The sequence below is a fragment of the Anarrhichthys ocellatus genome, unplaced genomic scaffold, assembly GCF_004355925.1.
Source record: "Anarrhichthys ocellatus isolate YVR2014 unplaced genomic scaffold, GSC_Weel_1.0 scaffold17, whole genome shotgun sequence".
NCBI lineage: Eukaryota > Metazoa > Chordata > Actinopteri > Perciformes > Anarhichadidae > Anarrhichthys > Anarrhichthys ocellatus.
In genome coordinates this window covers 6,808,488-6,834,326 of record NW_022280047.1, presented here as the reverse complement: position 1 = coordinate 6,834,326, position 25,839 = coordinate 6,808,488, and the positions used below count along the sequence as shown (strand labels likewise).

Below are 25,839 nucleotides of genomic sequence, written 5' to 3'. Positions count from 1 at the left end.
GCTCCCTATATACAGGGATGGGTCAAATATAGTATAATAAAAAAAAATAGGTTACAATATTAAAGTCGCAATGGGCCAAATGTCCTTGATGAAGAACTGTGAACTGCAAATGGCCACCGAGTCAAAGTTATTGATTGTTATTAATGAAGGTTCCCCTTTGACACATTTGAATTCCTCTATTAATCTAGATAATGGTCACTCAAGAATCCTGTCCAGTCATCCCTGTTCCTAATTGTTAGCGGCATTCACCTTTCAAGAACCTTTGAAAAAAAAAGATAAAACCATGTAATCAATGTGAGTTTTGAAGGCTGGCTATTTGGTGTCACATCAAGAGCATAAATGCTGAGTCATTATAGGAAGCAGAGACTAGGCCTCGTCTCAAAAGGGGGATGTTGAATCAAAAAGGGCTGTTGCTAAAGGGTGCAACAATAAATGGACTCCTAACACACTTAAACGCAAACACTCCTAAAGTCTGTCCCAGTCACATTCGAAGTAACTTAGATTAAATTGCAGTGCTCAATTCATACTGGGAAAAACAACAAAAAAGACCTGGGAGCCATCCTCGAGAGCAACCTCAACTTTCACAACACAATTTGAGAAAAACTAATTCAACAGGAAAAGCCTTCTTTGAACACGAAGCCAACTGGCTGTGCCGTTAATCTCCAGGAGCTTGTATACCCATCACACTAAAAGTATACCGACCTTTTAGTTATAGGTTCAAGCAGCTGCTCACGAGGGCAGGAATCTTACCCATCCTACAACCCTGAACTATTCCCCTCTAGCAAGACACACCAAGGCCTCAATAATGGCCCGGCCGATGATTGCAAATCTACCGTCACACAAATCCTTTTTGAGAACTGTCGAGGTTTCACCTAACATACCCGAGTAGCAGCGCACGCTTTTGGCAAATCCCCGCCTTTTAGACTCACGAAGCAGAAAAGCCTCTCAAGAGTAGTGGCTGCATGTCAACACGGAAAAACATTTATGAATGCCATCGTGGAGAAAAACTGGGAGTTTCCAGTTTGATCTTATGTGTAACAGTATCCTGGAGGAAATTACACTTCAAAGTTTTTAAAATTGTTAAGCAACTCAAAAACACGGTGAACAATATAATTCATGGGACACACTTGAGATTCGGCAAAGTATCTTGGGGTTAAAGCACAGCGATGTGCTGCTGAGCCCCTTTAGAGGGCTTTACCAACTTATTTTAATGAAATCTAAAACCTCATTTCAAAAGGGAGACTAAACTGTAAGCCAGCAGCAGTAATCGGTTTCTCGGTTTGAGTAGTACACCGAGCAGGAAGTAGACATTAAGTTCCTTCTTTTTAAATTCAGAACTAAACATTGTAATGTCTGCGATTTAACAAAACATGACAAATACTTTTATGGTGCAATATAGAAAGCTTAATGCCCATGTAAGTCCATTCGTTAGAGTAGGGACAATTTACAAATCATCTCAGTCTTCAATATAGGATCATTGAATTCTTGCCAGGTAAAACGGACACAGACACGGCATTCCAAGTTGCATACATTATCTTGCAACTGGATGCAGTAGAGGACGTCCTGGTATTGCGTCATTTAAATCTCTAGGTATTGGGATAAACTATTATCTGGCATACTAAATAGTAAGGTAGCCTGGGTATTGGAACACACAGCTACTGCCTGATGACGTCAACTAGAGGAATCTCAAAGCTTTGATATTTACACACCTACTTTTATAGCTTTGTTCATTAACCATAACAAATTTAAAAAGCAGAATTTCTGCCTAAACATAAGGCGTTATGTTGGGAGCATAGACCGTCTAAGAGGTTTGAAGAGATACCACCAGTCACAGAAAGTATTTCAAGCCGAGGCAGCTTTTATTACAGGTGGGCTATTCGCATCTGCAGTATGCGCTCAGGTGTGAGACGGGTAATCTTACCGTTTGCCATTTATAGGGCAGGACATTTGCCATTTATGTAAAGATTGATCCAACATGCATGGTATTTGAGCTACCAAACGGCCTTATTACTGATAAATACAAAAAGGGAAACTTAATAAAATGCTAATATTCAAGAAAGTACAGTTTTGCGTTGCGTTGTTTTCTCTCTGGAAAATTAACATTTTCTGACAATAATAAAACACATCAATGACATTTGAAAGGAGTAGTCGTTTATTACAGAGCATAAAGGAACTACCCAGTCTAGACATTAAGCACAATACAGTATCAGCTACTTGTTCCTCTGGAAGTTGAGCGCAATGTTGGTAGGATGGGAGGAAAGCAAATGGGGAGTAGAGGAAATAGAAAAGGCACTCCTACTCTTACGGTAGCCAACGGGGTGACCTCAGAGTGGTAAAGGGGAACAAAACCAAAACCTATCCCACAGATGGGGTGGCTGCGTAAACAAGGCTGGTTTCTCTGTACAACACCAACCAAATGTAGTCATTCCATTGAAGATAGGTAAGAGCTAAAGAATTGCACCAGTCAATTTAATGAGATTTCAAAACCAACCCACTTAAAAGTATGATCTGTAGTCCAAAAAAATGATAAAAACGGTTGTAAAATAGTTACTAACAGTAGCCAGTGACACTTTCGTCTTGAGGCGGCCCAAAGCTTTTCTGTACGACACTCTGGGGCCTCAAGCCAAACACTGAAACATGATCAAGTCAAAAGGAATTCAAGACTCATTAGCCAAGTATGTTTAAAGCTGCCTTCTGAAACATCCGCTTCTCTGTATCCACGCAGAGTTTCAGAGAACAAATAAATAGTGTTGAGGTTTGACTTCAAGCCAGTAAGACTCTGTGGCAAAGAACACTCAATTAAGGATAAAGACGGAGACCAGGTTTCTCTGTAGCTACACCTGCCATCCATATACTTAAAGGAGTAGAAGGGCCGTTAGTCACATCGAACCATAAAAAGCAAGTGAAACTACATTTAAAAAGAGGACTCATTTTAAAATTTAATTTCAATGCATAACAATCCAATTTTGCCATTATTTTCAAGTATAACAAAAACCTCTGCAGACCAGAGCAGTGACATAGCAGCTTCTGACTTTTCTGTATGACGTCAGAAAACAGCAAAGGTCTGTAAGGGGCGTCTGAAGATTTATAATCCTCTGAGAGCTTGAATAATTAGGATTTGGTTCTCCCATTAGTCTGAAATGCATAGCATTTTTTTTTGTGTGAAAAACAGCAACAACCCTTAATTTTAAATTGTGCCATTCTAGCATCCTCGCAGGGGTAAAGCTAACAAAAAAGGACAACACCGACTGGGTCAGGGAATTATTGTACCAGATTGACAAAAGGAGGAATGTTTAGCAAGACACCAAGCTGTTTTAAGGTGCCAGATCAGAGAGAAAAATGTAGATGTTGCGCAGACTCCTACCATCAGTAGCACCAGTAAATTAAGAGGGGTATAGCTTATAGCCTAACATGCTATCGCAATCACGCCGAATACAAGACCGATATTGACGGGTGTGGAATGCCAAACGGAGAATAACTCGATGCAGCTATTCAGGGTCCATCGCGGCAAGAATCGGGGGAACCTCGAGACGTGAGAGAACATGAAGTACTGTGGTGCATGAGTTCATGGAACCCACCCAATTCTTTAAACATAAAGTTTCTGAGCCATGCCTGCTACGACCCACTACGATACCGCAACCAGCAGAAAAACAACAAGAAGACAAGGAGGGAGTTTGAGTGAGAAAGGGAGTCATGTGTTAAAGGATACCATTACTATGAGAGAGATAAGGGCATTTCACCCCCGGAACCTTGGAGGCTTCTCTGTAGTATACACCAACAGGCCTGGGGGGGAAAAGCTTAACATGTTTAGTATTTGAGTTTTTTGGGCACCTCCCATGGGAAGGAGTCTCGGCCAAAGTGGCCATAGGCTGCGGTCCTCTGATACAAGGGCTTCTTCAGATCCAGCTCCCTAGAATACATAATCAACATACTTAGCAGCAGTCACACGCAGCGACCTCAAATGCACACAATCATGCTCACACAGACAAAGCGCTCACATTAGCCGGTTGAGACTGTCGAGTGCCACCAAAAGAATAAAAACATTTTTTTTTTTTTTTTTTTAAACGTGCGATTTGTTAGAGCAGCTGGTTAAGAGGGATTTGTGAAGCTTTGACACTTACCCTGACAACCAAACTCATCCCTGAGCAGTGTGGTTAATGCAGATGGAAACCACACTCTACAATTTACAAAAAGGACGCTTATCTAACTATAATAGGGCTTCATTACAGAAGGGCATCATACACGTCTACCACAATATATTAGACTTTTGCTCTCCAATTCCCCCATGTCTAACCTTCACCACTATACCATATCGTAGAATGCAATAAGGTAATAGCTAAGCTTTGGATCACAAAGGCCACAAAATGCAAGCTGCAGCAAAAGAAGAAAAGAAAAAAAAAAAAAAAAGGGTGCTGCTCTGCAGAGTTTCAATATCTATTAAAATAACTATATCCTGGGAAGGGCAATAAATAAAAGTACAAATCAAAGGCATCAGGACTGGATGGATCTGTTATTTTTTGAGAACAGGTGGCTTCAGAGGTTCAACATTACCTGACAATGACGCCAGGGCGGAGATCAAAGTTCTTCTTTACAATGTCAAGCAGCTCCCTCTCACTCTTGTCGGAGGTCCCGTAGTGGAAGATAGAAATGGAAAGGGGATGGGCAACTCCAATAGCATAGGCAACCTAATACAACACACAAGCACATGCATTATATCAAGAATAAAAAAAATAAAATAAAAAAATAAAAAAAACACACATAATACTTCAGGTGGGAACCCCTTGTAGCCCCTCTCACTAAAAAAAAAAAAAAAAAGCAGCGTGTGCTCTACCACTCACCTGGACCAACACTCTCCTGCAAAGCTCCGCCTTCACCAGAGACTTCGCCACCCAGCGTGCAGCGTAAGCAGCCGAGCGGTCCACCTTTGTGTAATCCTTCCCAGAGAAGGCACCGCCGCCGTGGGCTCCCCAGCCGCCGTAAGTGTCAACAATAATTTTACGCCCAGTCAGGCCAGCATCCCCCTTTGATGAAGAGCATAGGTCACACAGGTGAGCGAGTAACTCGCAGGCTAAACATTTTTCTGAAAGCCACACCCGCCGACATTTACCTGTGGGCCTCCAATAACAAATCGGCCGCTGGGCTGCAGGTGGTAAATTGTGTCATCGTCCAAATAGATGCATGGAACAACAGCCTTGACGACTTTCTCCTTCAGGGTGTCTCTCATCTCCTCCAGGCAAACATCCTCGTCATGCTGAACAGAGACAACAACCGTGTGCACACGCACTGGAAGCATGGCACCTCGGTCCTGGCGGTACTGGACAGTAACCTGTGAAATAAGTGAACATGTAAACGATAATCCCAATTTTAAAAAAAGTGTAATTTATGCTAGTTATTAATAGCAAGTCTAACAACTTTACCTGTGTCTTTGAGTCTGGCCGGAGCCATGGGAGAGTGCCATTGCGACGCAACTCAGCCAGCTTAGCATTCAGTTTGTGGGCAAGGACGATTGTGAGAGGCATACACTCCTCAGTCTCATCAGTGGCATATCCAAACATCAAGCCCTGCAGAGCAAGAGACATTCACTCTTTAAAAAGCATAAGTTTCATTTAAAGACCATCAACTACAGTAAACACATGGCCAACCAACATGTTGATAGCCACTACTGACCTGGTCCCCTGCTCCAACGTCCTCCTCGTTACGGTCAATGTGAACTCCCTGAGCAATGTCCGGAGACTGCTGCTCCAAGGCCACAAGAACATTACAGGTCTTATAGTCAAAGCCTGTGCAAGAGACAAGACAGAAGCACATCAACACACCAGTCTTGGATACCAAACAACAACTACTGAGTAGTCAACACAAAGCACAACTCAGAAATACGACAACATGCCAAACCTTTGGAGGAGTCGTCGTATCCAATTTGGCGGATGGTGTCTCGAACAACTTTCTGATAGTCCACTGTGGCCCTTGATGTCACCTCACCAGCCAACAGGATCATCCCAGTCTTGGCAACAGTCTCTGCACAGGCAACACGGTTGCAAGAAAACAACAGTCAATACAAACATCTGATTTGAGCAAACATAAATGTCAAAAGAAATAAAAAATTTTGCATACCACATGCAACTTTGGCATCAGGATCCTGCTTCAGATGGGCATCCAAAACGGCATCACTGATCTGATCACAGATCTTGTCTGAAAAACAAGAACAACAATGAAACTAAACACCGCAACAGCAGCAAAACTGGGGCCGAATGTAAACGTTGGCACGTTAGCGCCACCGGTCATTCTCGAGCTCAGTGGGAGTGGCTCAGAGACTCAACAGTCGCCATTTCAGCATGTGCACATGTGGTGTGGAGGCAAGGGCGCCAAGTCCACCAGGGACCGGAAGGAATGCGTGATACAGTACTTAATATTTAACCAACTTTGAGTGCCGACTATAAAACATGAGAGAGAGAAAACCAACATACTACCGTACGCTGTTAAAGGCAACAGATCATGCTAGCAGTCACTGTGCCATATGAATGGCCCTGGACGTTTCGGCACGTTCAGGAAAACGCTTACCAATTACAACGAATAATTATATAGTAATTAACGGAGTATTTAAGTAACGTTAACAGTTGTCAATAACAGTGGTACGTTTGCAGTCAGTGGACCTGACATGCTATAGCATCACGTATTCAGAAAGGATTAGCTTTAAAGTTAGCTAGCAGCGCGTGCACTAGACACTGGCTTAGCTAACAGTGCGTAGCGGCAAAAGGCCGTAACGTTCACATTTCAATGATGTAATTACATTAGTTTTTTTCCCCCCAAAATAAAAGTGAAGCGTGGGAATATAACGTTACAGTGCGTCGGGACACATTTAGCTAATTTCACCAGACAGACTCAAAACAGCGGCGTGTAGGGTGAGGGTCTTACCGGGGTGTCCTTCTCCCACCGACTCTGAGGTGAACAAGAAGCAGTCCTCGTCAATGAGGGAGTTATGGAAGCCATTGATCTGCCCGTTCATTGTCGTTAACGGCTGGTGTGTATAAATGTTACGGCGTTAATTTCAAGCTTACGGTCTATCTTTTCTACAAGCAGTGTCTCGGCGTTCTCCCTCCGCTCCAGAATTAGAGTCCCAGTACCTCGGTATGTAGATGCTTGAGCCTCATGGCGCAGAGCTCCACTATATATGCTATGAAGTCACCCGCTCTGACGTCACGAGGAGGCGGACCATACCATTGAGCCTATCGAGGGTGCGCGTGTGTGTCTGTGAGACTGAAGTGAGTGATGTAATAATAGAGTTAATTGCACCTGTGTTGATTTGTCATTTTACATAAGTAATATAAACCCTACCAGTCTTGAATCACGAAGTTGCTGGATCTGACATTAAAACGGCTGGATTGGAATTATGAACTTCTCCACCACCATGCTTCACACCCTCATAATCCTTCTTGTATTCCCTCCTTCCACAGTTTTGATACATGCGACTGTGATGATTCCTGCATAGATATGAGGATGTGGAGTGATGCTTGACACTTGATGCAGCTCAACACTATCCTTCTCACTCCATGTCCTGTTGTGTTTTAAGCAGGTGAAAGTGGAGTTGGTTGGCATTGGTCATTGTGCATACAGGAACATTCAGTTTAAAAGCTTTGTTGCTTATATAGGCCTAACAAAAGTTAAAATGTTAGATGGTGTTTGTTTTTTTAAATGGACATCCATACGATGTGATTTCTCTTTTTCATCATGTGTAATATAAAACTGTGTATCAACAAATACGTGTTTCCAGGAAACCATTATTAGAGTTTGCTACAAACCCACACTGGTATCTAATCTGATAAAATCATTTTATTTTACATGAGAACATCTGAACATGTGCTCCTTTGGATAAACAAGCAGATAAACCTGGAAATAATTGCAACAAAGTGAAAACTGGACAGTGGAGAGCGAGCAGAAGTGGTGTATATCATATCTAAACATAATTTAATTAGACTTTACTCAGAAAGCTTCCATCTGCCTCTTACCCTTCAGGCACTGTTTTTTAATATAATCAAAAGCTGTGATTGTGAACATGTACCTTTGTAGGCAACAGATGGGTTTAATTAATGTCGCTGCAAGGACAGGTTCACCATGGTTTTAGCTCCAACGAAGGAAGGAATATTGTATTCATTTGAGAAGAGGAGTATGGCTATAGTTCAATTCTGGTCCCAGTGTTTCATCCAGAAAATATGTTGAAATTGGGATATTGTGGTTTCAAAGTTTGTGACTCAGACCGCTGCTCCACCAAGAAAATCCATGTACATATTCTGCTTGTCATTGTGAATATCCTGCACCTATGAATCATCCCCTTTTCAAGATATCTTTAAATATGAATACATAGTTTGTCACAGAGGCAATGCATTTATATGAAGGTGTGGAGCACACAATCCCAGTGGTGCTACAAACAAGGCCCAGTGTTCTGTTGTTAAGCAGAGTGACCTGATGTTTTATCTGTTCAAGGTGCTCAATCTGAAGTCAATGCCAGTCACGGTGACAGATAGATAACACAAGCAGTGGCTGTTAGGTAATAATGTGAGATATAGAATAAAGGTACATCAATACCCAACAGTACTGATAAGGGTTATTCCAGTGGCTCATATCACTAGAGGTTATAAATGGTCAAATATCAAAGGTTTTCTTCAGCACAAACATACTGCTTTTACAGTCGAGTATTATTCCTGGAAATTAGACCTTTCAATTTTGCAATCTTGATGGAAAATGCAACCCAGAATAAATCCTCACACTTATGACATTACAGGGCCATTAGTATTGTCTGCTTGTACATTTTTGGTCAGTTAATTTAATGATGTTATGGTTTATTTTCACTAAATCAAGTAACTCAATCTCTAGCCAGTATTGCATCAGAGTGGTAGTCATTTGTCACCATGAATTTGTAGGGTGGACACTTTCTTTTCAGAGGGAAAAAGCATGATGCAAGATGCACCTGCTGTTGCCTTCTGCAGGATGTTTGTCATGTCGTGTCATGTTTATATAGACGGTGTGTAATAGCAAGCAACATCCACTGTATCCAATGACACATCAGAAAGAGCCAAATGGCTGTCCAAAGATGAATAATAGTTGACTGAAGGGCCACCCTAACACTGGTAAACTTTGAATGAAGTTCAATTCTTTTACATAATTGAAGATAATGCATTTGCTCTACTGTTGTTGTATTAAAGACTTTTACATTTCGTGGAAAGGTTTTAGCAGCGCAGACCGGATTCTCTCAGGGAATGGCATCAATATGTTTTTAGGCTCTTCGCCCTTATTTCATTTGTACATCCACATCATCAAACTCAGTCACAGTTACTGTTTCTTTAGCGCTCTCTCATTCTCTTTCACCTTTCAGCAAGAAAAAAATAAATACGTAACTCTTCAGTTTGTCACGTTTTCACTTATTCTGATACATAGAAATAGAGGAAACAATAGATTACACTGTAATCAACATTTTTTCAGCCAATGACAATAAATATGAAGTGACTCAGGAAACACACAGACAGCACAATATCTCACAAGCTTGCTATATTTTTTGAGTCAATTTCATTCACAATTATTCAAAGACCTGTAGACTGAACAATCCACACAATTAAAGCAACATTTGATCTGGATTTACTAAAATGGAAACTGGAGAAATCAGACTCTCTTCACAGTTCCTTATAGAACAAGAAAATAATCATCTATATTCGGTAATATCCATTGACATAATGCTCCCTCACTGGCCAGCAGAATTCAGGCTCATTTAACAATTAAATAAGAAAATAAATACATAATTTAAGTAAAGTCATCTTTGTAGCATAGATTGTCTCCTACTTTGTGTTTTCTACCATACTTAATATTTGGCCTTTACATATATATTTCTTCTATTTTAGCCACACAATTACAAAACAATAACATTCTGGAGACAGAGCTTTCTTTTCATTTACATTTCACAATAGATCTGATCTTATAGAACAATAGAACTGGTCATGACAGCAGAACTGACCATACTTATCTAAATTACCTAAAGCAGGACAAAGTCATACAATCTTAATCTTCTTTTAAACATATCACTCTAAACAAAGGTCCATTAGGTTTTTCATTTCGAAGACAAGACATACAAGAATGCACTATGAAATGTTTCGAATAATTTCAGATTAATGCAAGCATAACTGTCCTGCATCTTCTTCACTTAACACCAACAGTTACATTTTTATACTGTTCTTACCAAGTTTTCCTAACAATGTTCACATCCACTATTATAACAAAGGGGAGTCAAAAACAGCACTTTACGGCACAAAAATCACAGTACCGGAATGTACAGTATGTCCATGCAAACACAGTCACACACACATCCACTGCCACAGCTAACTACACACAAACACACATACAGTCACACACACACACACCTTCCAACATCAAAAACACACACGTCCATAAAAACACATACACACAAAAAGTGATTAAAGACATACCCACTTACTTACAGCTACAACAGTATACACTGTCCTACGCTAACAGCCCAAAAGTACAACGTGTCTAAAATGGTGCATCTGAGGTCACACGGTAACAATGCAACATGACTACTGTGACTATTGTCAGGGTCAGCTAACCACTAGGATCAGATAGGAAGGATCTGAGCAAAAGAAAACACTAAACAAGTAACAGGAGCAGTGAACTTAAAAAAGAAAAGAAAGCAAAAGTCAAATTCATAGAAAGAAAATGAAACATTAGATAGGACCATTTCATGTATTTTAAATATCACATTGGCATTGTGGTATTCACGACAGTGGAGCTTTGTATCGTACAATGCAAAGCCCCATAGTAGCTCTACATAGTAGAGCTCCTGCTCACATTTGTCAGAGACATCCAGATTGATTATCAGCATTTTACTTGCTTCTGTGCTGAAATCATCACACACAAAATGTTATTTTAATACTTATTGAAAATGGAGGAAAAAAATGAATAAGATGTGATTTTTCTCGTTTTCTGGGTAAATCATTTCAAAAGCTAACTTAACTGGTGGCCGAGCCCCCTGAACCCGTCTCCACCCACTTTGGTTCTGCTCTGTTTTATCATGCACCCTGGAGGGTCTTTATTCTTATCGGTGGATCATTTGAAATGCTCCCTGCGTGTTATGCATCATGTTGCCGTGTAAAGCATGCTGAATTTCCAAAGCAGGGAATATCCACAATAGTAGACGTATAGCGCCAAGTCAAATTGCATGGCTATCTCCGTTTGCAGATTTGCAGAAGCTAAATAAAATAAGTGATTGTTGACAGAGCTGGTGATGCTTATGTAGAATGTTTTTGGAATAAAATGCTTTCTCCACTATGTCTCTATGCTCCTCTTGGTCAGAGCGACACATGTTTCACGACTAAAGCAAACGATTTGTGTGAAATGTTTGTGTCAAGTATGTCGTACTCAAAACCGTTTACCGTTGTTGGTATGCAGCCTGCTGACATGACTGCTACGACAGTGCAGAGTATCAAATCACTGTCGGAATATGGGGAAGATGGTTTCTAAAGAGTATTAAGTAACCACTCTTTTACTCTACATGACCATAGCATCCTTGAGTATTTCCTAATGCAAGGTGTCAGCTCCCTGTACTGTCCACACCTGAGAACGGACAAAGGTAGAAGAAACACAGGACAGAGTGAAAGGTTTACAAATAAAAAATATACAATGTGCACAGCTCAATAGAACAACTCAAGGCAAAGTAAGCCCTCTGGACAAACCAGATGGCTTTTCCTGAAAAGGATGGCATCAGAAACTGTATATTTTCATCACAGAAAACATACAGTGTAATGGATGTATTTGATAAAAGACACAACAGTTGGCTATGTGACCTGTGACAACAGCAGGACTAGATTGTGTATCACACCCCTGAACCCTCTGTGTCTTTTTCTTTCTCCTCAGGAGCGGACACCTGGTCGCTACTGTCCTCTGCTGGACGTCCCGTGAACTCACTCTCAGCTGTCGTGGCGGTGACCTCGAGGGCTTTCATTTTGGCCTGTGCGGGGCTGCCGGAGCGGCTGCGGGTGTGGCTGCAATGGCTGCGATGGCTGCGGTGCTTGGCTTTGCGTGGACTGGGACTACGGGACCTCGTCTTCGTGGGGACGACAGTGCCGTCGTCATCCGAGCTGAAGTCAGAGCTGTCAGAAGAACTGGCATCAAGTCCTGAAGTGGGAAGCTGGATCTGAAGACAAATGAAAAAGATGATAAGAGTGGGATTTAGGGGATAGAAAGGTCCCCCTCTTAGAGCAAATGCATTTGATTGTATTTGCCTCAAGAAAGCAGTGCCAGAGTGCCATGATTACCTGAAATGGCTCCGTTACACCCACAATGGTGCTCATGTTGTTGCTATAGTAACCCAAGATAAAGTCCCCTGAGCCTTTGGGCAGTTCTTCCTCGGTAAAGGTTACCTGGAAAACAGTTTGTCAGACATCTATTAAATGTGAAAGAAAATGATCTCTGAGGAGAATTCAGCACGCAACCAGATTACCTGATGGTCTTGTCGAGTAAAGTCAGCCTCCTCTTGCTTGGCCCACACGTATCCCACATAGTCCTTATGGTGCTTGAAACCCACCTAGGGTGGCAAATTGGTAACGCACAGAAATATTTATTACAATGCCCCTGATGAGTTGCTGACGTGGATTCTTCAGACGTAATATTTCATTTGGCCAGTAGAGGTAAGACTGTTTACCTTGTACAGTCCGATCCAGTCCCAGGAGCTGCGTGGGTAGTTGGGCACCAGTTGGAATTTTGCTATGGCATCAGCAATACTATTCCACTCATCCTCCACCATGATTGTGACCAGGGGAACGTCCAATTTGTACGGGAACTGAAAAGAACATTTACCATAAACGTTTGTACGGTGCAAAATCACTGTAACGTCCCTAATATAAACCTAAATGATAAAGAGGGTTGACTATAAAATGTCAGTACTAACACTGACATCAATTATCAACGGCAGCAGAGCCGATTTTTTCCCAATTTAAAGTTGTACAGCAGTTTGAGTTTAAACATTAAACATTGTTTGATTTTCAAATTAAGGTGCTGAAAGTAGAAAGTAGTACTGTTTTTGATTTTACTTTGGAAACAAAGTATTTTATCATTGTATTAGCACAGTATTGAATTAAAAGCATGCCAGCCTTAAGTCACCTTTACAAAGTCTCACCTGCAGGGTAAAGATGGAGGAGACTGGTTTGTGGTCACTGACGGTGTATTCCATGTGACTTCGGTAGTAGTGTTGTGTCACTTTGGTCCCACTGGTCAGCCCCGACATGGAGCCCCGCTTCCCTGCGCTGAGAGCAGCGCTGGCAGTAGCAGTGGCTCTCAGGCGCCACAGGATCCGGTCGGTCCAAGCTGGTTTACGCTTCTTCCCACTAGGTGGAGGACAGAAAGAGAGCAATGGAGCGCGACAAAAAACAACAACTTTAAAATCAGCACTTTCATGCTCCCCCGGGCTAGTGAGGACCTTTCAGAAAAGGGACCAACCTTGTGTCATATGTATCTGTCCCAACATCAAACTTGTAGGTGGGAGGAAATTTCAGCGGTCCCTCTTGGAAACCCTCCAACACTGTCTCACAGTCTTTGACCATATTGAGCTGCAACAATGAAGAAGAAGATAGTGTGTTTCTCTAGCGCCCTCTAGTGGCATCACCTACACAGTGCATAGTCCACCAGACATGTATTTTATGGCTTAAAAACCTTGTTTCAGCTTGTAAAATATCCTCAGAGGAAGTCAGATGTAAATGTAAGATTTTATTGGGGAAAATATTTCAATGGATAGAAAACCCTTGTTCTTTACTAAATCAAGAACTCAATCAAAAGCTAACCTGATGCTATAAACACGGAGGAGCTAAGGGGCAAGTTGCTTTTCAAAAGGACACATGCAGAGGAGTTATATTTAACAGTCTTCTCTCGGTCTTGTAAACAGTATATTAGAGAGCCTTCATCGTTTACCTGATCCTTTTCCCACAACATTGGAAACTTGTTGCTATCGATGGCTGATTTCACCACTTGCATATCCAGGTCATCAATGCGGAAATTTAGATCCCCAAACCAGAACACCACACTGTGAAAAATTTCACGAATTCAAACAAGTGCAAGTACATACGTACATTTGCAATGCTGATTGCGACACCATTTCCATCAGAAAACATGAATATGGGGAAAACAAGTCTATTTTACTCAGATATATCAGAGTGTAAAGGTTGTGCTGACTTACTCATGGTCAAGAACACCAGAGGCAGTCTGGCCCTCAAACTGCTGCTGCTGCAGGATGCTCTCAAAGTCCTCCATGCGCTGCCCAGAGTTTTCCATGTGAGCCGGCAGGTGGCAGTTGAGGAAGCAGATAGTGTGGCCGAACGCTGACATGCGGGCGCTCACGCCACCTTTATTTCCCTGTAACAATGACAAGCACAACGGAGAACAAAAAGAAGGGAAAAAAAAAATCCTTCAGTTTCTCAAAATTAAATGACTACGGTCAGTGATGGAAAAGCGTCTAAAGTCAGTGATTGGTCTGTGAGTGTTTTCACTGTATCAGTGGTGTGCGTGTCTGTGCCACAGACACACAGGACATTTACTCATTAAGGACCGGTGAAGACAGTCATCATTTAATAAAGTACAGTAAAGTGCACAGTGGGGGGGACAGGATGAGTCTGTGGATATCTTCCCGCTGTTCTCCCAACTGCTCTGACCCACTAAAACACAAAAGATGTTTCAGTGTAAAATGTGCAGAATGTGCTGATGCCCGAGTTCATACAGAGAGGGTTTCACTTCAAACTGAGTGCTACATCATTTTTCAGTGAACAGGATCTTCGCTCTGTCTAAATTAAATTATCACCCCATGTTTTTACCTGGTCTTTATTCTCATAAAACTGGATGGAATACCATTTGACTATCAAGTAACAAGACTGGCTAAAAGCAAACAACCTGCATCGTTTACAAACCGAGCCATAGAAGTGTGTAGACACTGTAGTGAAAAGCTAGTGTCTCTCAGATCAAATTTAAACCATAGTCACGCCCCCGGAAATGCCGTCCCATGTGCAGCTGAGCTTCCATGTGTGAAATGTCCAGAATACAGTGCTGATCCCAGAATGGTGTCAGTAGCTGTCTCACCCAGTAACCCCCCAGGCCAGTGCGGGTGGTTTCAGTCTGGACTCCGCGGAGGAAGGGCAGATGGAAGTACTTGGCAAAGACCAGCAGCAGCAACCCCTGCATCCGCTGGGAGGTCACCTGAGGGACAGACAAGAGGACAAGTACAGACAGACATGAAGAACGAAATAAGATAACATGAACAGGTGAGATATAAGGAGGCACTTTGCTTAAACCTGAAAAGAGAGCAGCAATACAGTTCAGGGTAACTGTATTATAATCTTGATAACGCGCACTAAAATTTCAATAAACAAATTCTCTGAGCTGCGTCCGGCTTTGCTGTGTGTCCATTTATGCTGCTCCGCTTCACTTTCTCTCCCCCTCCTCTTTCTGCCCCCTTGCATTACCATTTCGCCCTGCAGGAGCCGGCGGCCCAGCGCTCTCCCTCTACTTTACATGAAGCGCTGCACATTAAGGAGGCCATAGCTTGTGGTCTACCCTCGCTGTGGCGACGAACCACTTTGTGGAGGGAACGTGATGTACACGCTGTAGGCACTTGATGGCCAGACCTTCCCTTTCTCCGAGCCCTCCACCATCATCTCAACAGCACTTGCTGCTTGTTCTGCTACATAATGATGTGCAGATTTTGACATTCATTCAAAGGAGTGCACATATTTTTTGTACTGTGCAAGAAGGGCAGAAATATGATGCATGCGTTGTGGAACAAAATGAGCTATCTGCATGCTATGTCAAGCCCCTCACCCGATATTTATGTTCATCTCTCTCTCTCCCTTTCTCCAGTGGTCCACACATCCCAACCCCCAACTGCAGGCGGAAGAAGCATTATCACACCCCGCCTGAAATGCCCTGTGGCCAGCAATGGAGGCACACATCTTTGCACGTGACTCAAGACCCGCTCACTTGTAGACTAACCAGCTATTTGAACTACTTTGTTGCGTAATGGATTCTACTGAACCGTAAAGCGGACCAACTTTATGTGTGGTACGTGTGTGGACGCAGGCAATGAGTGTGTGTTTCTGTGGGGAAAGTCTGAGTACACCTTTGCCTGAATGTATTGTGGGTGAAAAGCATTTCTTATCAACATCAGTGAACATTGGGGGAGCTCGTGAAGGGTGCAGTGAGTGCACGTGTGCAGCGGTGTATGATCGACATTGAACAGCACACACGTGACTTAAGAACTGAGCTGTGAAGTGTGAAGTCTGGGAATTTGGTAGAAGTTTAGTGCAAAACAATGGCTTACTCCTTCCAGTTTCTAATAATGAAGACCACAGAATCATCAACATCTTCCTCCACTGTTCAATACACAACATGCACATTAGACATCATTTGCTGGCTTTCTGAAGAAATCCATTGATTTATTGAAATTGCTTAACAAATTAGTATTCAAGTGACAACTTGACTTGGTTTTTTTTTTGGTTTTTTTTAAAGGTAGGTCCTTGTTATTCCAGTGCCTACAAATCTATGAAATGTGATTTAACCTAAACATTAATCCTACATGCAATAAATCTATTTACTACAATATAATACAATAAATCCCCACTGCATACAAAAAGTCGTGCTGCAACATATTCCAATTGAGAGTGCCATGTTGCAATTAGAGATGAGGGCCAGAAAAATGTGTGCATTTAATTGTAGCTTACTCAAACATAAATGATGTTAACCGTGTGGTGAATAGCCAGAAAAAATGTTTTGTTGGCTCTGTGATTCTGCAGTGAACAGCAGTCATCTTTCTTGTGCTGGCAGCAGTTACACTTTGAACCTGAGAATGAGTCTTGGTGAGCTGACTATCTCAGAGCAGACAGAACCGATGGGGTGTCTCGTTACAGCGTGTCTGTCCACCATGTCGTGACGAGACAGATTCCTACTGACACCGCCGTCTACCTCTACTTCAAATTCAAACTAACACATCCCCTTAATCTGTTCACAGCATTAATATCCACATGAAGTACACAAAAAGGTCAGATGGAAATGATTTTAGCGAGGTTCAAGCTAACGTAGCAGACCATGACATAACTGGGGGACAGCGTCAGTCTCCCTGTCAGAGGCCCATCAACAGTGACATCAACGTGATCCAAAAATAAAACAGCGTCCTGGGAGACATTTGTATAGCTCGACAGCTCGACAGCTGATTCACACTCTCTGGCTCACCATGCCAACAGAGCCAAGTATCGTTTCAGATGCAGCCAGACGAACACCAACCTCAGCTGCGGTATGTACCAACATACCAGACAGTTGGTGAGAAAATAAACATTTTTGATGGTTTCTGTATAAATGCATGTTCCCCCGCCTTCCCAGCTTTTAATGTCTGATCTCTGCAGTACATATTGGGAAGTATTTAATCCATTCTATTCAATGTGCGCATGACATAGTGCATTTCTTAGTGTGCTACCTTCCCACAGTGGGTGTAGGCCACTGTGACACGGTAAGACAGAGAAAAAGGAGCAGGTATGCAGTCATAAAGGCACACAGAAGGGAGCTGACATTACACGCCTGTTATAAATGATCACCCCATCCGTTGCTCAGGGAACAAAATGAGCCGAGGCAGCAGCGGAGCAGCAGAGATCTCATCAGCAATAACGTAATGCGTACTAGCTAAACAGTTTAGCTGTTTAGCATTTTAGTTTGAGAGAGTGCATATGTGTTGATAATAAAAGCCATTACTGACCAGCACATAACCAAAGGGGCTGAGTCTCTCCATGCAGACCTCGCTCCACTGGTCTGTGAAGAGGACATCTTTCAGCCTTTTGTTAATCATAGAGTTCACTTCCTGCAGCCTTGAAGATAAAGGACACACAACACACAAGGGTCAACATCCGACAGAGATGTAGGGAGAACTTTGTAATAATGTAATGGTGGATTCATAAATGGAAGAAAATTGTAGCCATAGGGAGAGAGAGAGAGAGATCCCTGTGGTTCAGAACTGAGCCTGACTGCTCATTAGTGACAATGTTTAATTTATTATACTATATTGATCCCTTTATCTGACCCATAACGGACTGCATTTGGACTGCGCCCAGGGTTGAGTGTATTGCTCAGGTACACTTCGACACGTGACACCCAGTCGAGGATCGAACCGTTGACCTTCCGGTTCCCAGACAACCCTCTTAACCCAGTGAGCTACGGTCACCCCGTTAAAGTGTCGACGTGGGACAAGTGGGCATAAATGGACACTTCAGCTTTCATGTGGAAGACACTGGATGCGCCACAAAACACTCACCCGATAATGTACATGTCAGTGTTTCCATCACCCACATTCAGCCCCAGCAAGGCAGTGATGTCATCAGGTGGTGTGGCCGAACCCACGTTCCAAGTGATGACGTGCAGCCTGTTGGAAAAGGCTGTTAGGTTGTAAACTCTCATCACCGACAGACCTCATGATCACGACCTAAAGACTCTGAATGAGACAGCAGAACCCCTGTATTAACTACTAGAATAACCGCCTCACAGTTGTATGCCTCCGCCAACCGTCAGGTTGTCAGGTTGCAGTTTACATCCATGTTTGTCCAAAATGCCATCGCTTCTATATTTTATCATATGAGACATTTATGTGAAATTGTCACAATTAGCATATGAATTCTTGATTTATGGCCCAAAATGTCTTCTTTGTGAGCTTTGACCACCCAAATGTAAGTAAAAACAACATGCCTTACAAAGCTGAGTACAAAGACAGTGTTGATTTCCAGCAGCTACTGTTTCTATTAGATAAATCAACACCATTAATTAGTTACCAGACCGTACTGGTGCAAACTAAAGGTTGTATAAGGAATTGTACAAGCACCTCCTATGTTGTTAATTCATGCAATGTAATGTCACCTAAAAAAAGACTGCCGAGCCAACTCGGAGCCAGTCTGAAGACATGCAAGTAAGATAAATATGAAAATCGAAATCACCCGCATAAATGTGAACATGAGGGTGTGTTTGTCTGTATTAATGCAGTATGTTGGCTCTCTGACAGACCTGTCCAGAGTCTATCTTGCCTCTCATCCAGTTTGTACACTGGGACAGGCTCCAGCCAACTACAATCCTGATGAGGGCAAGCAGTTTGGAAAATAAATCGACTGAAATTCTCTATATCCCGATCCTCCTACTGTGTATGTTACACGTGTTTAAGGATCGATATTTAATGCAGTATTTAAGCTATTTAATATTTCCCCAAATTAAACGAGTGAATGATCATGGAGCTCTTTTCTGTTTACTGGTCAATGGTAGTGGCACAGGGTATGTGACATTTAGGGGCCAATGTCACAGTTCTTCCAGAGTACCAAAGACAATTTCAAAAATGTTCTATAAAAAGCAGTGAGCTCACTATGCCGGCAGTGTTATCTTTGAACTTCCACTTCCAGAAGACCCTTCTCACAGCGCCAGCATACTGATATAACTGCATACATTTTACTTAGGTTTGTAAGTTTTCTTGTTGATAAACATTTCATGACATTAAATCATTAATTCATTATCATGTGAAGCTTTGTTTTCTGTGTTACGACACTTCTGTGAAAAAATGTTGTCGGTAATTTAGCAACCTAATCCATTCCAGAAATCCAGTTTACTCTGCAGTGACCTGTTAACCAGGGAGTGGTTCGAGATACACCCATAGAAGTGAGAGAACATGCAGTGGGAATGAAAGACACAAACCTTACAAAGGCTTTTTAAGTCAAAATATGTCACACTTTTGAAGCTTAACATAAAAATTTTATAGTCCCTAAAATTGGTCATATTATGTAATTTAGAAATACACTAAATGCATCTCATCTATCCTGAAAAAATGGGATATTGATATTATCAAAAGTGAATTATTTTAGACTTTTTGGATGGTGAATTTGTAAAATAAAATAAAAATAAAAAAGTTGAGGAGGTACATTTTTCCTGACACAGAAACAAATAACAGTGTTAAATAATTATGGTCGTAGTATGAAGCAAAAATCCTCACAATTCACACGTTCACTGTAATCATGTAGCCTCGGAGTGTCGACTGGCATTCTATGTGTGCCAGGCTTATTTTTCTCAGCTGTCTGGGATCGAAAGCCGGTGTTAAGACATGCTGAGACATGAATGTTTGAACAAACACTGATGAGGGAACTTGCCTGAAGTCTTCCACAGTCTGGGCCTGGGTGTCAGCTGTACCTGCTACAGAGAAGGCTCTCTGTGCATGAGGGTTCAGGTGAGGAGCCACAGGCCTGCTGGCAGGTGCGTGGGAGACTGTCGCAGCCCTAATCGGGTGGTGGCCCGGTCCTTTAGGACCAACCTTAGGGCTGGGCCTGGTGAGCTCTCCTAAAGGTTTGAATGTTGCAGGGCGAGAGGGTTTGGGGCGACTTGCCACAGCGCCATCAGGAGTGCACTCCTCCTGGTTCGCCACTGGAGTGGGTTCAACTTTGGGCTCAGCTTTGGGCTCAGCGATGTCTACGGAGCCCTCTACTCTGGCACTTCTCTGTGGGCGTCGAGGCCTGGCATGAGCTGCAGGCTGGTTGGCAGTGGAAAGTGTGTCTGGAGCCGCTGTATCTGATGCTGCAGCTGGAGTTATTGTTAAAGCTTCTGCTGCTCCCTTTGGGTTGTCTTCTTGCGTCTGGCTTTGGATCGGAGTATTTTGGTCCATTTCTTAAGATTTCTGAAGCAAAGAAAACAATGGGAATGTTTCCACTTGCAAAATGCACATTATATTAGCATTTTAGGGATTTAACCCATTCAGAACATCAATACACAACTAACCCTGAAGATAACATTCTTGTTTAGCATCACAATCATATGGAGGGATTCATCTCTAAGGAACATGACGAAAGTCTCTGTGACTTTCAGCTGATGAGTGCAGGACTGTCATGAGACCTTTTTGACCCAGCAGGGCAACCGAGTGAGTCATTCAAGCTCCAACCATAGCGGCTTCTCAATTACCTGCCTTCTCATGGCCTTGAAAACGGATGAATGCAGCCAAATATACTGATAGAAGAAGACATCTGAAAGACCAAAATACAAAAAAACAACTAGAGAGGATTAGGAAGAGACAAGGAAGAGACAAGGAGAGACGTATTCTTATACTGTCCTAACCTCTCAGAGCTTTAGGTTGGGAGATTTGGAGAAAAGCAAGCCTGGACACAGTTTATCATCCTCTCTACTTGTGCCTAAGCTGCCTGCCAGTCCCCCAGTAACCAGGGAGATGCTCAGTCAGTTCATATCAGCTCAGAGCACCTGCCGCACACTAACATGAGGAGCTGCTGCACGGTCCAGAACCGCAAAAACAAAACGGCATGAAATAAACAACAATACAGGGAGAGGGAGGTGCAGCGAGATCAGACAGACACAGAGAGCAGAGGGGGGCAGAAATAAAGGAGGAATTTAAACCCATTTATTCAAGTAACAATCCATCCAATTATTGCCAGAATAAATGGCTGCATTGATTTTCTCTACTGCTGATTGATGGGACACAATAGCAAGTTCAGCTTCTGTACACACAGTTTTACAAAAGCTTTAAAATGTCTGATTTAAATACAAAACACGTGAAGCATTTTACATCAGCGGCAACTGCTTCAATGAATTGACGAAAAAATAATAAATAACGTAATTATGATGATACTAATTATCATCATAATTATGAGTAATTATGATGATACTCAACATGGCTGAAGACATAAGAGTGTCACTTAAAGTAATTCAAATGTCTTTGGGAAATTACTTTAAAAAATCATGGAAAATCTGAGGAAAAAAGATTATAGGGAGACTGTAATCCATACATTGTTCATCACCGAAAAAAATGAAAAACAAGCAAGGATTGCTCAGATGTTGGAACCCTAAAACACAAAAACTGCCACGTACAGTGGATGGGGACATGTCCTTGTGCTTGTGAACATGTCTGATCCTTAGAAGAGCTGATTTGGGCACAAAACTGAGGCAGCCCGACCCAGATCCATCAGTCCGTGATAATAGAAGTGAAACACGTGAGAAGGGACCATAAAATGTCTTTCATGAGGGTGAGAGGACACCTAATCTTTCGTTATCGGGTGGCACACAGCCAAATCATGGCAGGCATTAGCCTATTATATTCTCTGCATGGTTGAAATGATGCGCTCTACATCAGGGGCATATTTTCAGTCAATAGAGAGACTCTGTTTGAGGACGGGGAAACAACAGAGCCCACTCGTGATTATTCACATGACCTTGAAGAGACGGAGGCCTCTGGACTCCACATGTGCCCAGAAACGCGCTGGTCTTTCAGTCCACCAATAACCGGGTGCCTGGCCGGGCATAATGTATTACTATGGTCCATGTATGGCATTCAGTGGGGGGAGTGTGGAGGAGGGTGGCAGGGCACACGTGGGAGTGGGTGGGTGCAAAACGAGCCGAGGGAAGCGGGAGGGAGAGCTGAGCGAGACAGCCCATTCAGTGACAACACTGTGTCTCTTCGCAGAATGTCTCCAAATTGATCCTCTCACACTTCCCTCTGGCACTCTATATTTTTCCAAGCTTTAATCCCCCCCCCTCTCTCTCTTATCATCCCATTTCACTAATCCTTTCTCTCTCCCCATCTTCTCCCAGACTCTGTTGTTTCATCTTACCCACCTTCACTGCATGGGCATTGAATCGCTCAACCCACCAATTTGGTTTTTCCCATCCTATATTTTTCCTTTCACATCAAGCCGAGCGCCTGCACTATTCCTGACCTAAAATCGTTTCACTCCTGTCTTCTTCTACTCCCCCCTGTGCTCTGAGGTGACACTTGTGCTCCTCCAGCAACATTCTCTGCATTGTTTCCTTCAGCCGACCACCTCACAATCACTACCAATGACGTCAAGACGCCACAGTCCGCCATAACAGCTGGACGTTGATCATAACCAGCGGTAAAGTGCTCGGGAACATGGGAAAGCAACTGGAGGCTGAGAACATGTTCAAACCATGTACGAGGAAGGATAGCTGGGAATGGGGAGGTCCAGTATGAGATTGTGGAGGTCATAATTACTAAATCGTGAGATACGAACACTGATTAATGAGGAAATAGCACATTCAGAGACACTTCTTTTCCGCATGCCAAAAACTACAATGCAGTTTTTAAACAATTTAAACATGTTCTTCCAAGTATTTGGCTTTCCGGGAACAGTGACGACAGACACCACTTCTTATTCCACTCGCGTTCACCGAGGAGCGAGGGGAATGATTTGATTGCAACAAATGTGTCATGGTGTTTACGTGCGCCCTCCTGAGAGCTGAGAGAACCAGGAAGGATGCAGTGTAACCCAAACAGCAGGCTCTAGCCAGCCTTTGTTGATGGGATTATTTAACAACACAGATAGTTTTGGATGAGCGAGTCTGTTGAATGGCCACATTTCTTTCTATTTAGAGGTTAATGTAAAGGGAGTCATCTATATCCTCTACACTGAATGATCTATTATCTTAAATGGCTGCATAGTGATTCTAACCATAACACTGATCACATTTTGTGTTTGTATTACAGCCAGGCAGAGTGTTGGTGTTCAGGGCCTCCAGGGCCATATGCCCCTGTGACAGGGACACTAATGATGACCTGGACAGAAATGACTCCGGCAGCTGCTGCCACAGCTGTAAATGGCTCCTCTGGGTCCTAGTGCCACAAAAATTCACTCCCCAGTATCCAGGGGGCCTCATCTTTCTGATCAGGTCACAGCCAGGGCTGTAAGATGTCCACATTGTTCTGCTTACAGTCCAACACTGAAGACATGTGCTGACAACATAGAGTTTCATGTCTGCACTGCAAAAGTATATTATAAATTGCCATTTCAGATTCTGTCAATTAACAATTATAGAAACCAGCCAAATGGAAACATTCACTCCGGCTTCATTCTGCTTAAAAAGGCCGTCTGTAGAGGAAAATAATCACCATGTTGTTATCTGACGCAAAAGCAGCATCTGGTTCACCAAATAATTGTCATGCGTACATTGCACAATGTGGAGTAAAGATTTCCATTCAGTCCGACATAATCTGTCTGTGAATGATTCTGGATATGCAATCAAATGCAACGACAAAACCTCATTAGGGACGATAACAATAAATCCACCGAGCTTGGACTGGCTATGTGTAATAACATCTGCATGTGCATGAAATCAAGAACACTGTAAGTCAGTTCATTGCCTGCATGTTCCTTCCTGCCCGGTTACTAAATAAGAATAAAATACAAAATGTTGCAACAGCAGCTTCACAGTGCAGTATAGTTGTTGTTCCAGTAACTACTGAGAAAACTTGTTCGGTGAGTTATAATCAATGAATTTGGACTAAAATCTAATGGGGCGTTTAAGGAATCCAATGTGGCTATACAGATTATTATGACTGCAGCTGAATCCTCCCTCAGTGCATCAATCGCATAACATTACACTGTTGCATGTAACTGCAATCTGAATACTACCAAGCACTGACATGTATGACACTGTAAGAGAACGCCACTTTAGTAGAACATAATGAAAAACTTGTACAATGAGATTCAGCTTCTGACATAAATATGTAAATACTTCTGACAACCAAGAGAAAGTTTTTTGACAGGATGTGATGTTTAGTATACTCTGTTATGTAAACAATAGAACTCAAGTTCTTCATTGCACACTTTCAGGGAGGTGGACGCTGGTATTTGGCCAATGGCAGGTAGATATACATATTTACACAATGACACAGAAATGACCGATGTCTCGGCTGAAAGAGGACAGCAGCATACGGATAAAGCATCTGGCCTAATTACACTCCTGCTTCAAGGACAATTTTTGTCTGGCTAAAAAAAAAAAGGATGAAGGTCATTTTAATTCAGTGTTTTGCAATCAAATATTAACTCAGACACACGGGTGCCTGTGTATGCATGCATTTGTGTGCATTTGTGTGCCTGAGATACACTAATGTCTGACTGCCTGATGATTCATCAGCATGATCTCTAGCATTGAAAATGGTTGAATTGTGATTGGTTTATTCTTAATTACCATGGTTTTCCGTTGCAAACAAATGCTGTAACATGTATCAATAACCACAGTGTCAATATCCCCTCTGACACATCCACAGTACGAGGATCCGCTGGCAGGGATGTATTTACAAGTGATGTCAGGATGAAACGACAGTAAACAACGATATTTACTGCATGGGTGTTTCTGCTGTCACCACCACTGGTGAGCAACAGAAGCACGTCCCGTTACATTATAAACATAATAAACACAGCTGATCAATCATCTCCTTTACCTGTTTGGGTGCTTCTGTGTTGATGATTCTGTGTTGAAGCTGATGGATCTTGAGTAAACCGCTTCTACAGATGTAAAGGTCGGTCGGTCTCGGCAGCCTCGGTGGAGGTTGTGAATTTACATGAATCACAAGAAGAAGAAGAAGTGAATCGTTAACCGAAAACAGGCTGAACTTTCCCTTCCAGTCGCCTCCCAGATGAAACCATCGGCATCCCAGCGCCTTTCCTCCCTCCCTCCTTCCTTCCTTCCTTCCTAAGCGGGGAGATGACAGGTGGGTTTGAAAAGCGATGCTGGTCAGGCTACATCTCAGAAACACAAATGTCCCTCCTGCGTTTAAAGACACAGGCTGCGACAGCACGCGCACGCCTGTGAGTCCTGTCCCTTCCCCGTGCCCTTCAAATTAAAGAAATCGTCCGGGACGGCACGAGAGAGAGAGAGATTGAGAGAGAGAGAGGGAGAGAGAGAGAGAGAGAGTGTGGGAGAGTGAGAGAGAGAGAGAGAGTGTGAGAGAGTGAGAGAGAGAGAGGGAGAGAGAGAGAGAGAGAGAGAGAG

The 25,839-nt window shown here is 42.7% G+C and overlaps 2 protein-coding genes across 2 annotated transcripts; both read right to left on the bottom strand.

Moving 5' to 3' along the window:
* Positions 1 to 2,129: 2,129 nt before the first annotated feature.
* mat2ab (methionine adenosyltransferase 2Ab) lies at positions 2,130 to 7,168 on the bottom strand. The gene is made up of 9 exons (XM_031856843.1): positions 6,913 to 7,168; positions 6,112 to 6,189; positions 5,893 to 6,015; positions 5,668 to 5,780; positions 5,418 to 5,561; positions 5,108 to 5,326; positions 4,839 to 5,021; positions 4,552 to 4,685; positions 2,130 to 3,910 (listed from the first exon to the last, which is right to left on the bottom strand). The coding sequence occupies exons 1-9, from the start codon at positions 7,001 to 7,003 to the stop codon at positions 3,808 to 3,810; spliced, it is 1,188 nt and encodes a 395-aa protein (XP_031712703.1). The 5' UTR covers positions 7,004 to 7,168; the 3' UTR covers positions 2,130 to 3,807.
* Positions 7,169 to 10,489: 3,321 nt separating this feature from the next.
* On the bottom strand, positions 10,490 to 25,767 carry inpp5jb (inositol polyphosphate-5-phosphatase Jb). The gene is made up of 13 exons (XM_031856590.1): positions 25,289 to 25,767; positions 20,199 to 20,719; positions 18,335 to 18,442; positions 17,783 to 17,891; positions 15,121 to 15,237; positions 14,228 to 14,403; positions 13,963 to 14,074; positions 13,495 to 13,604; positions 13,175 to 13,382; positions 12,701 to 12,838; positions 12,500 to 12,583; positions 12,315 to 12,419; positions 10,490 to 12,193 (listed from the first exon to the last, which is right to left on the bottom strand). Exons 2-13 carry the CDS (start codon positions 20,705 to 20,707, stop codon positions 11,873 to 11,875), a joined length of 2,097 nt encoding a protein of 698 aa, XP_031712450.1. The 5' UTR covers positions 20,708 to 20,719; positions 25,289 to 25,767; the 3' UTR covers positions 10,490 to 11,872.
* Positions 25,768 to 25,839: the final 72 nt, after the last annotated feature.

Excerpts from the sequence above, each read along its gene's own strand:
- mat2ab (XM_031856843.1), bottom strand. The coding sequence starts at position 7,003 with ATGAACGGGCAGATCAATGGCTTCCATAACTCCCTCATTGACGAGGAC. Across the intron at positions 6,016-6,111 it reads TGATGCCAAAGTTGCATGTG|AGACTGTTGCCAAGACTGGG; the intron begins GTATGCAAAATT and ends TTGCCTGTGCAG. Across the intron at positions 5,781-5,892 it reads ATACGACGACTCCTCCAAAG|GCTTTGACTATAAGACCTGT; the intron begins GTTTGGCATGTT and ends TCTCTTGCACAG.
- inpp5jb (XM_031856590.1), bottom strand. The coding sequence starts at position 20,707 with ATGGACCAAAATACTCCGATCCAAAGCCAGACGCAAGAAGACAACCCA. Across the intron at positions 15,238-17,782 it reads GCCCCTTTGGTTATGTGCTG|GTGACCTCCCAGCGGATGCA; the intron begins GTCAGTAATGGC and ends TCTGTCCCTCAG. Across the intron at positions 12,420-12,499 it reads TTACTCGACAAGACCATCAG|GTAACCTTTACCGAGGAAGA; the intron begins GTAATCTGGTTG and ends ACTGTTTTCCAG.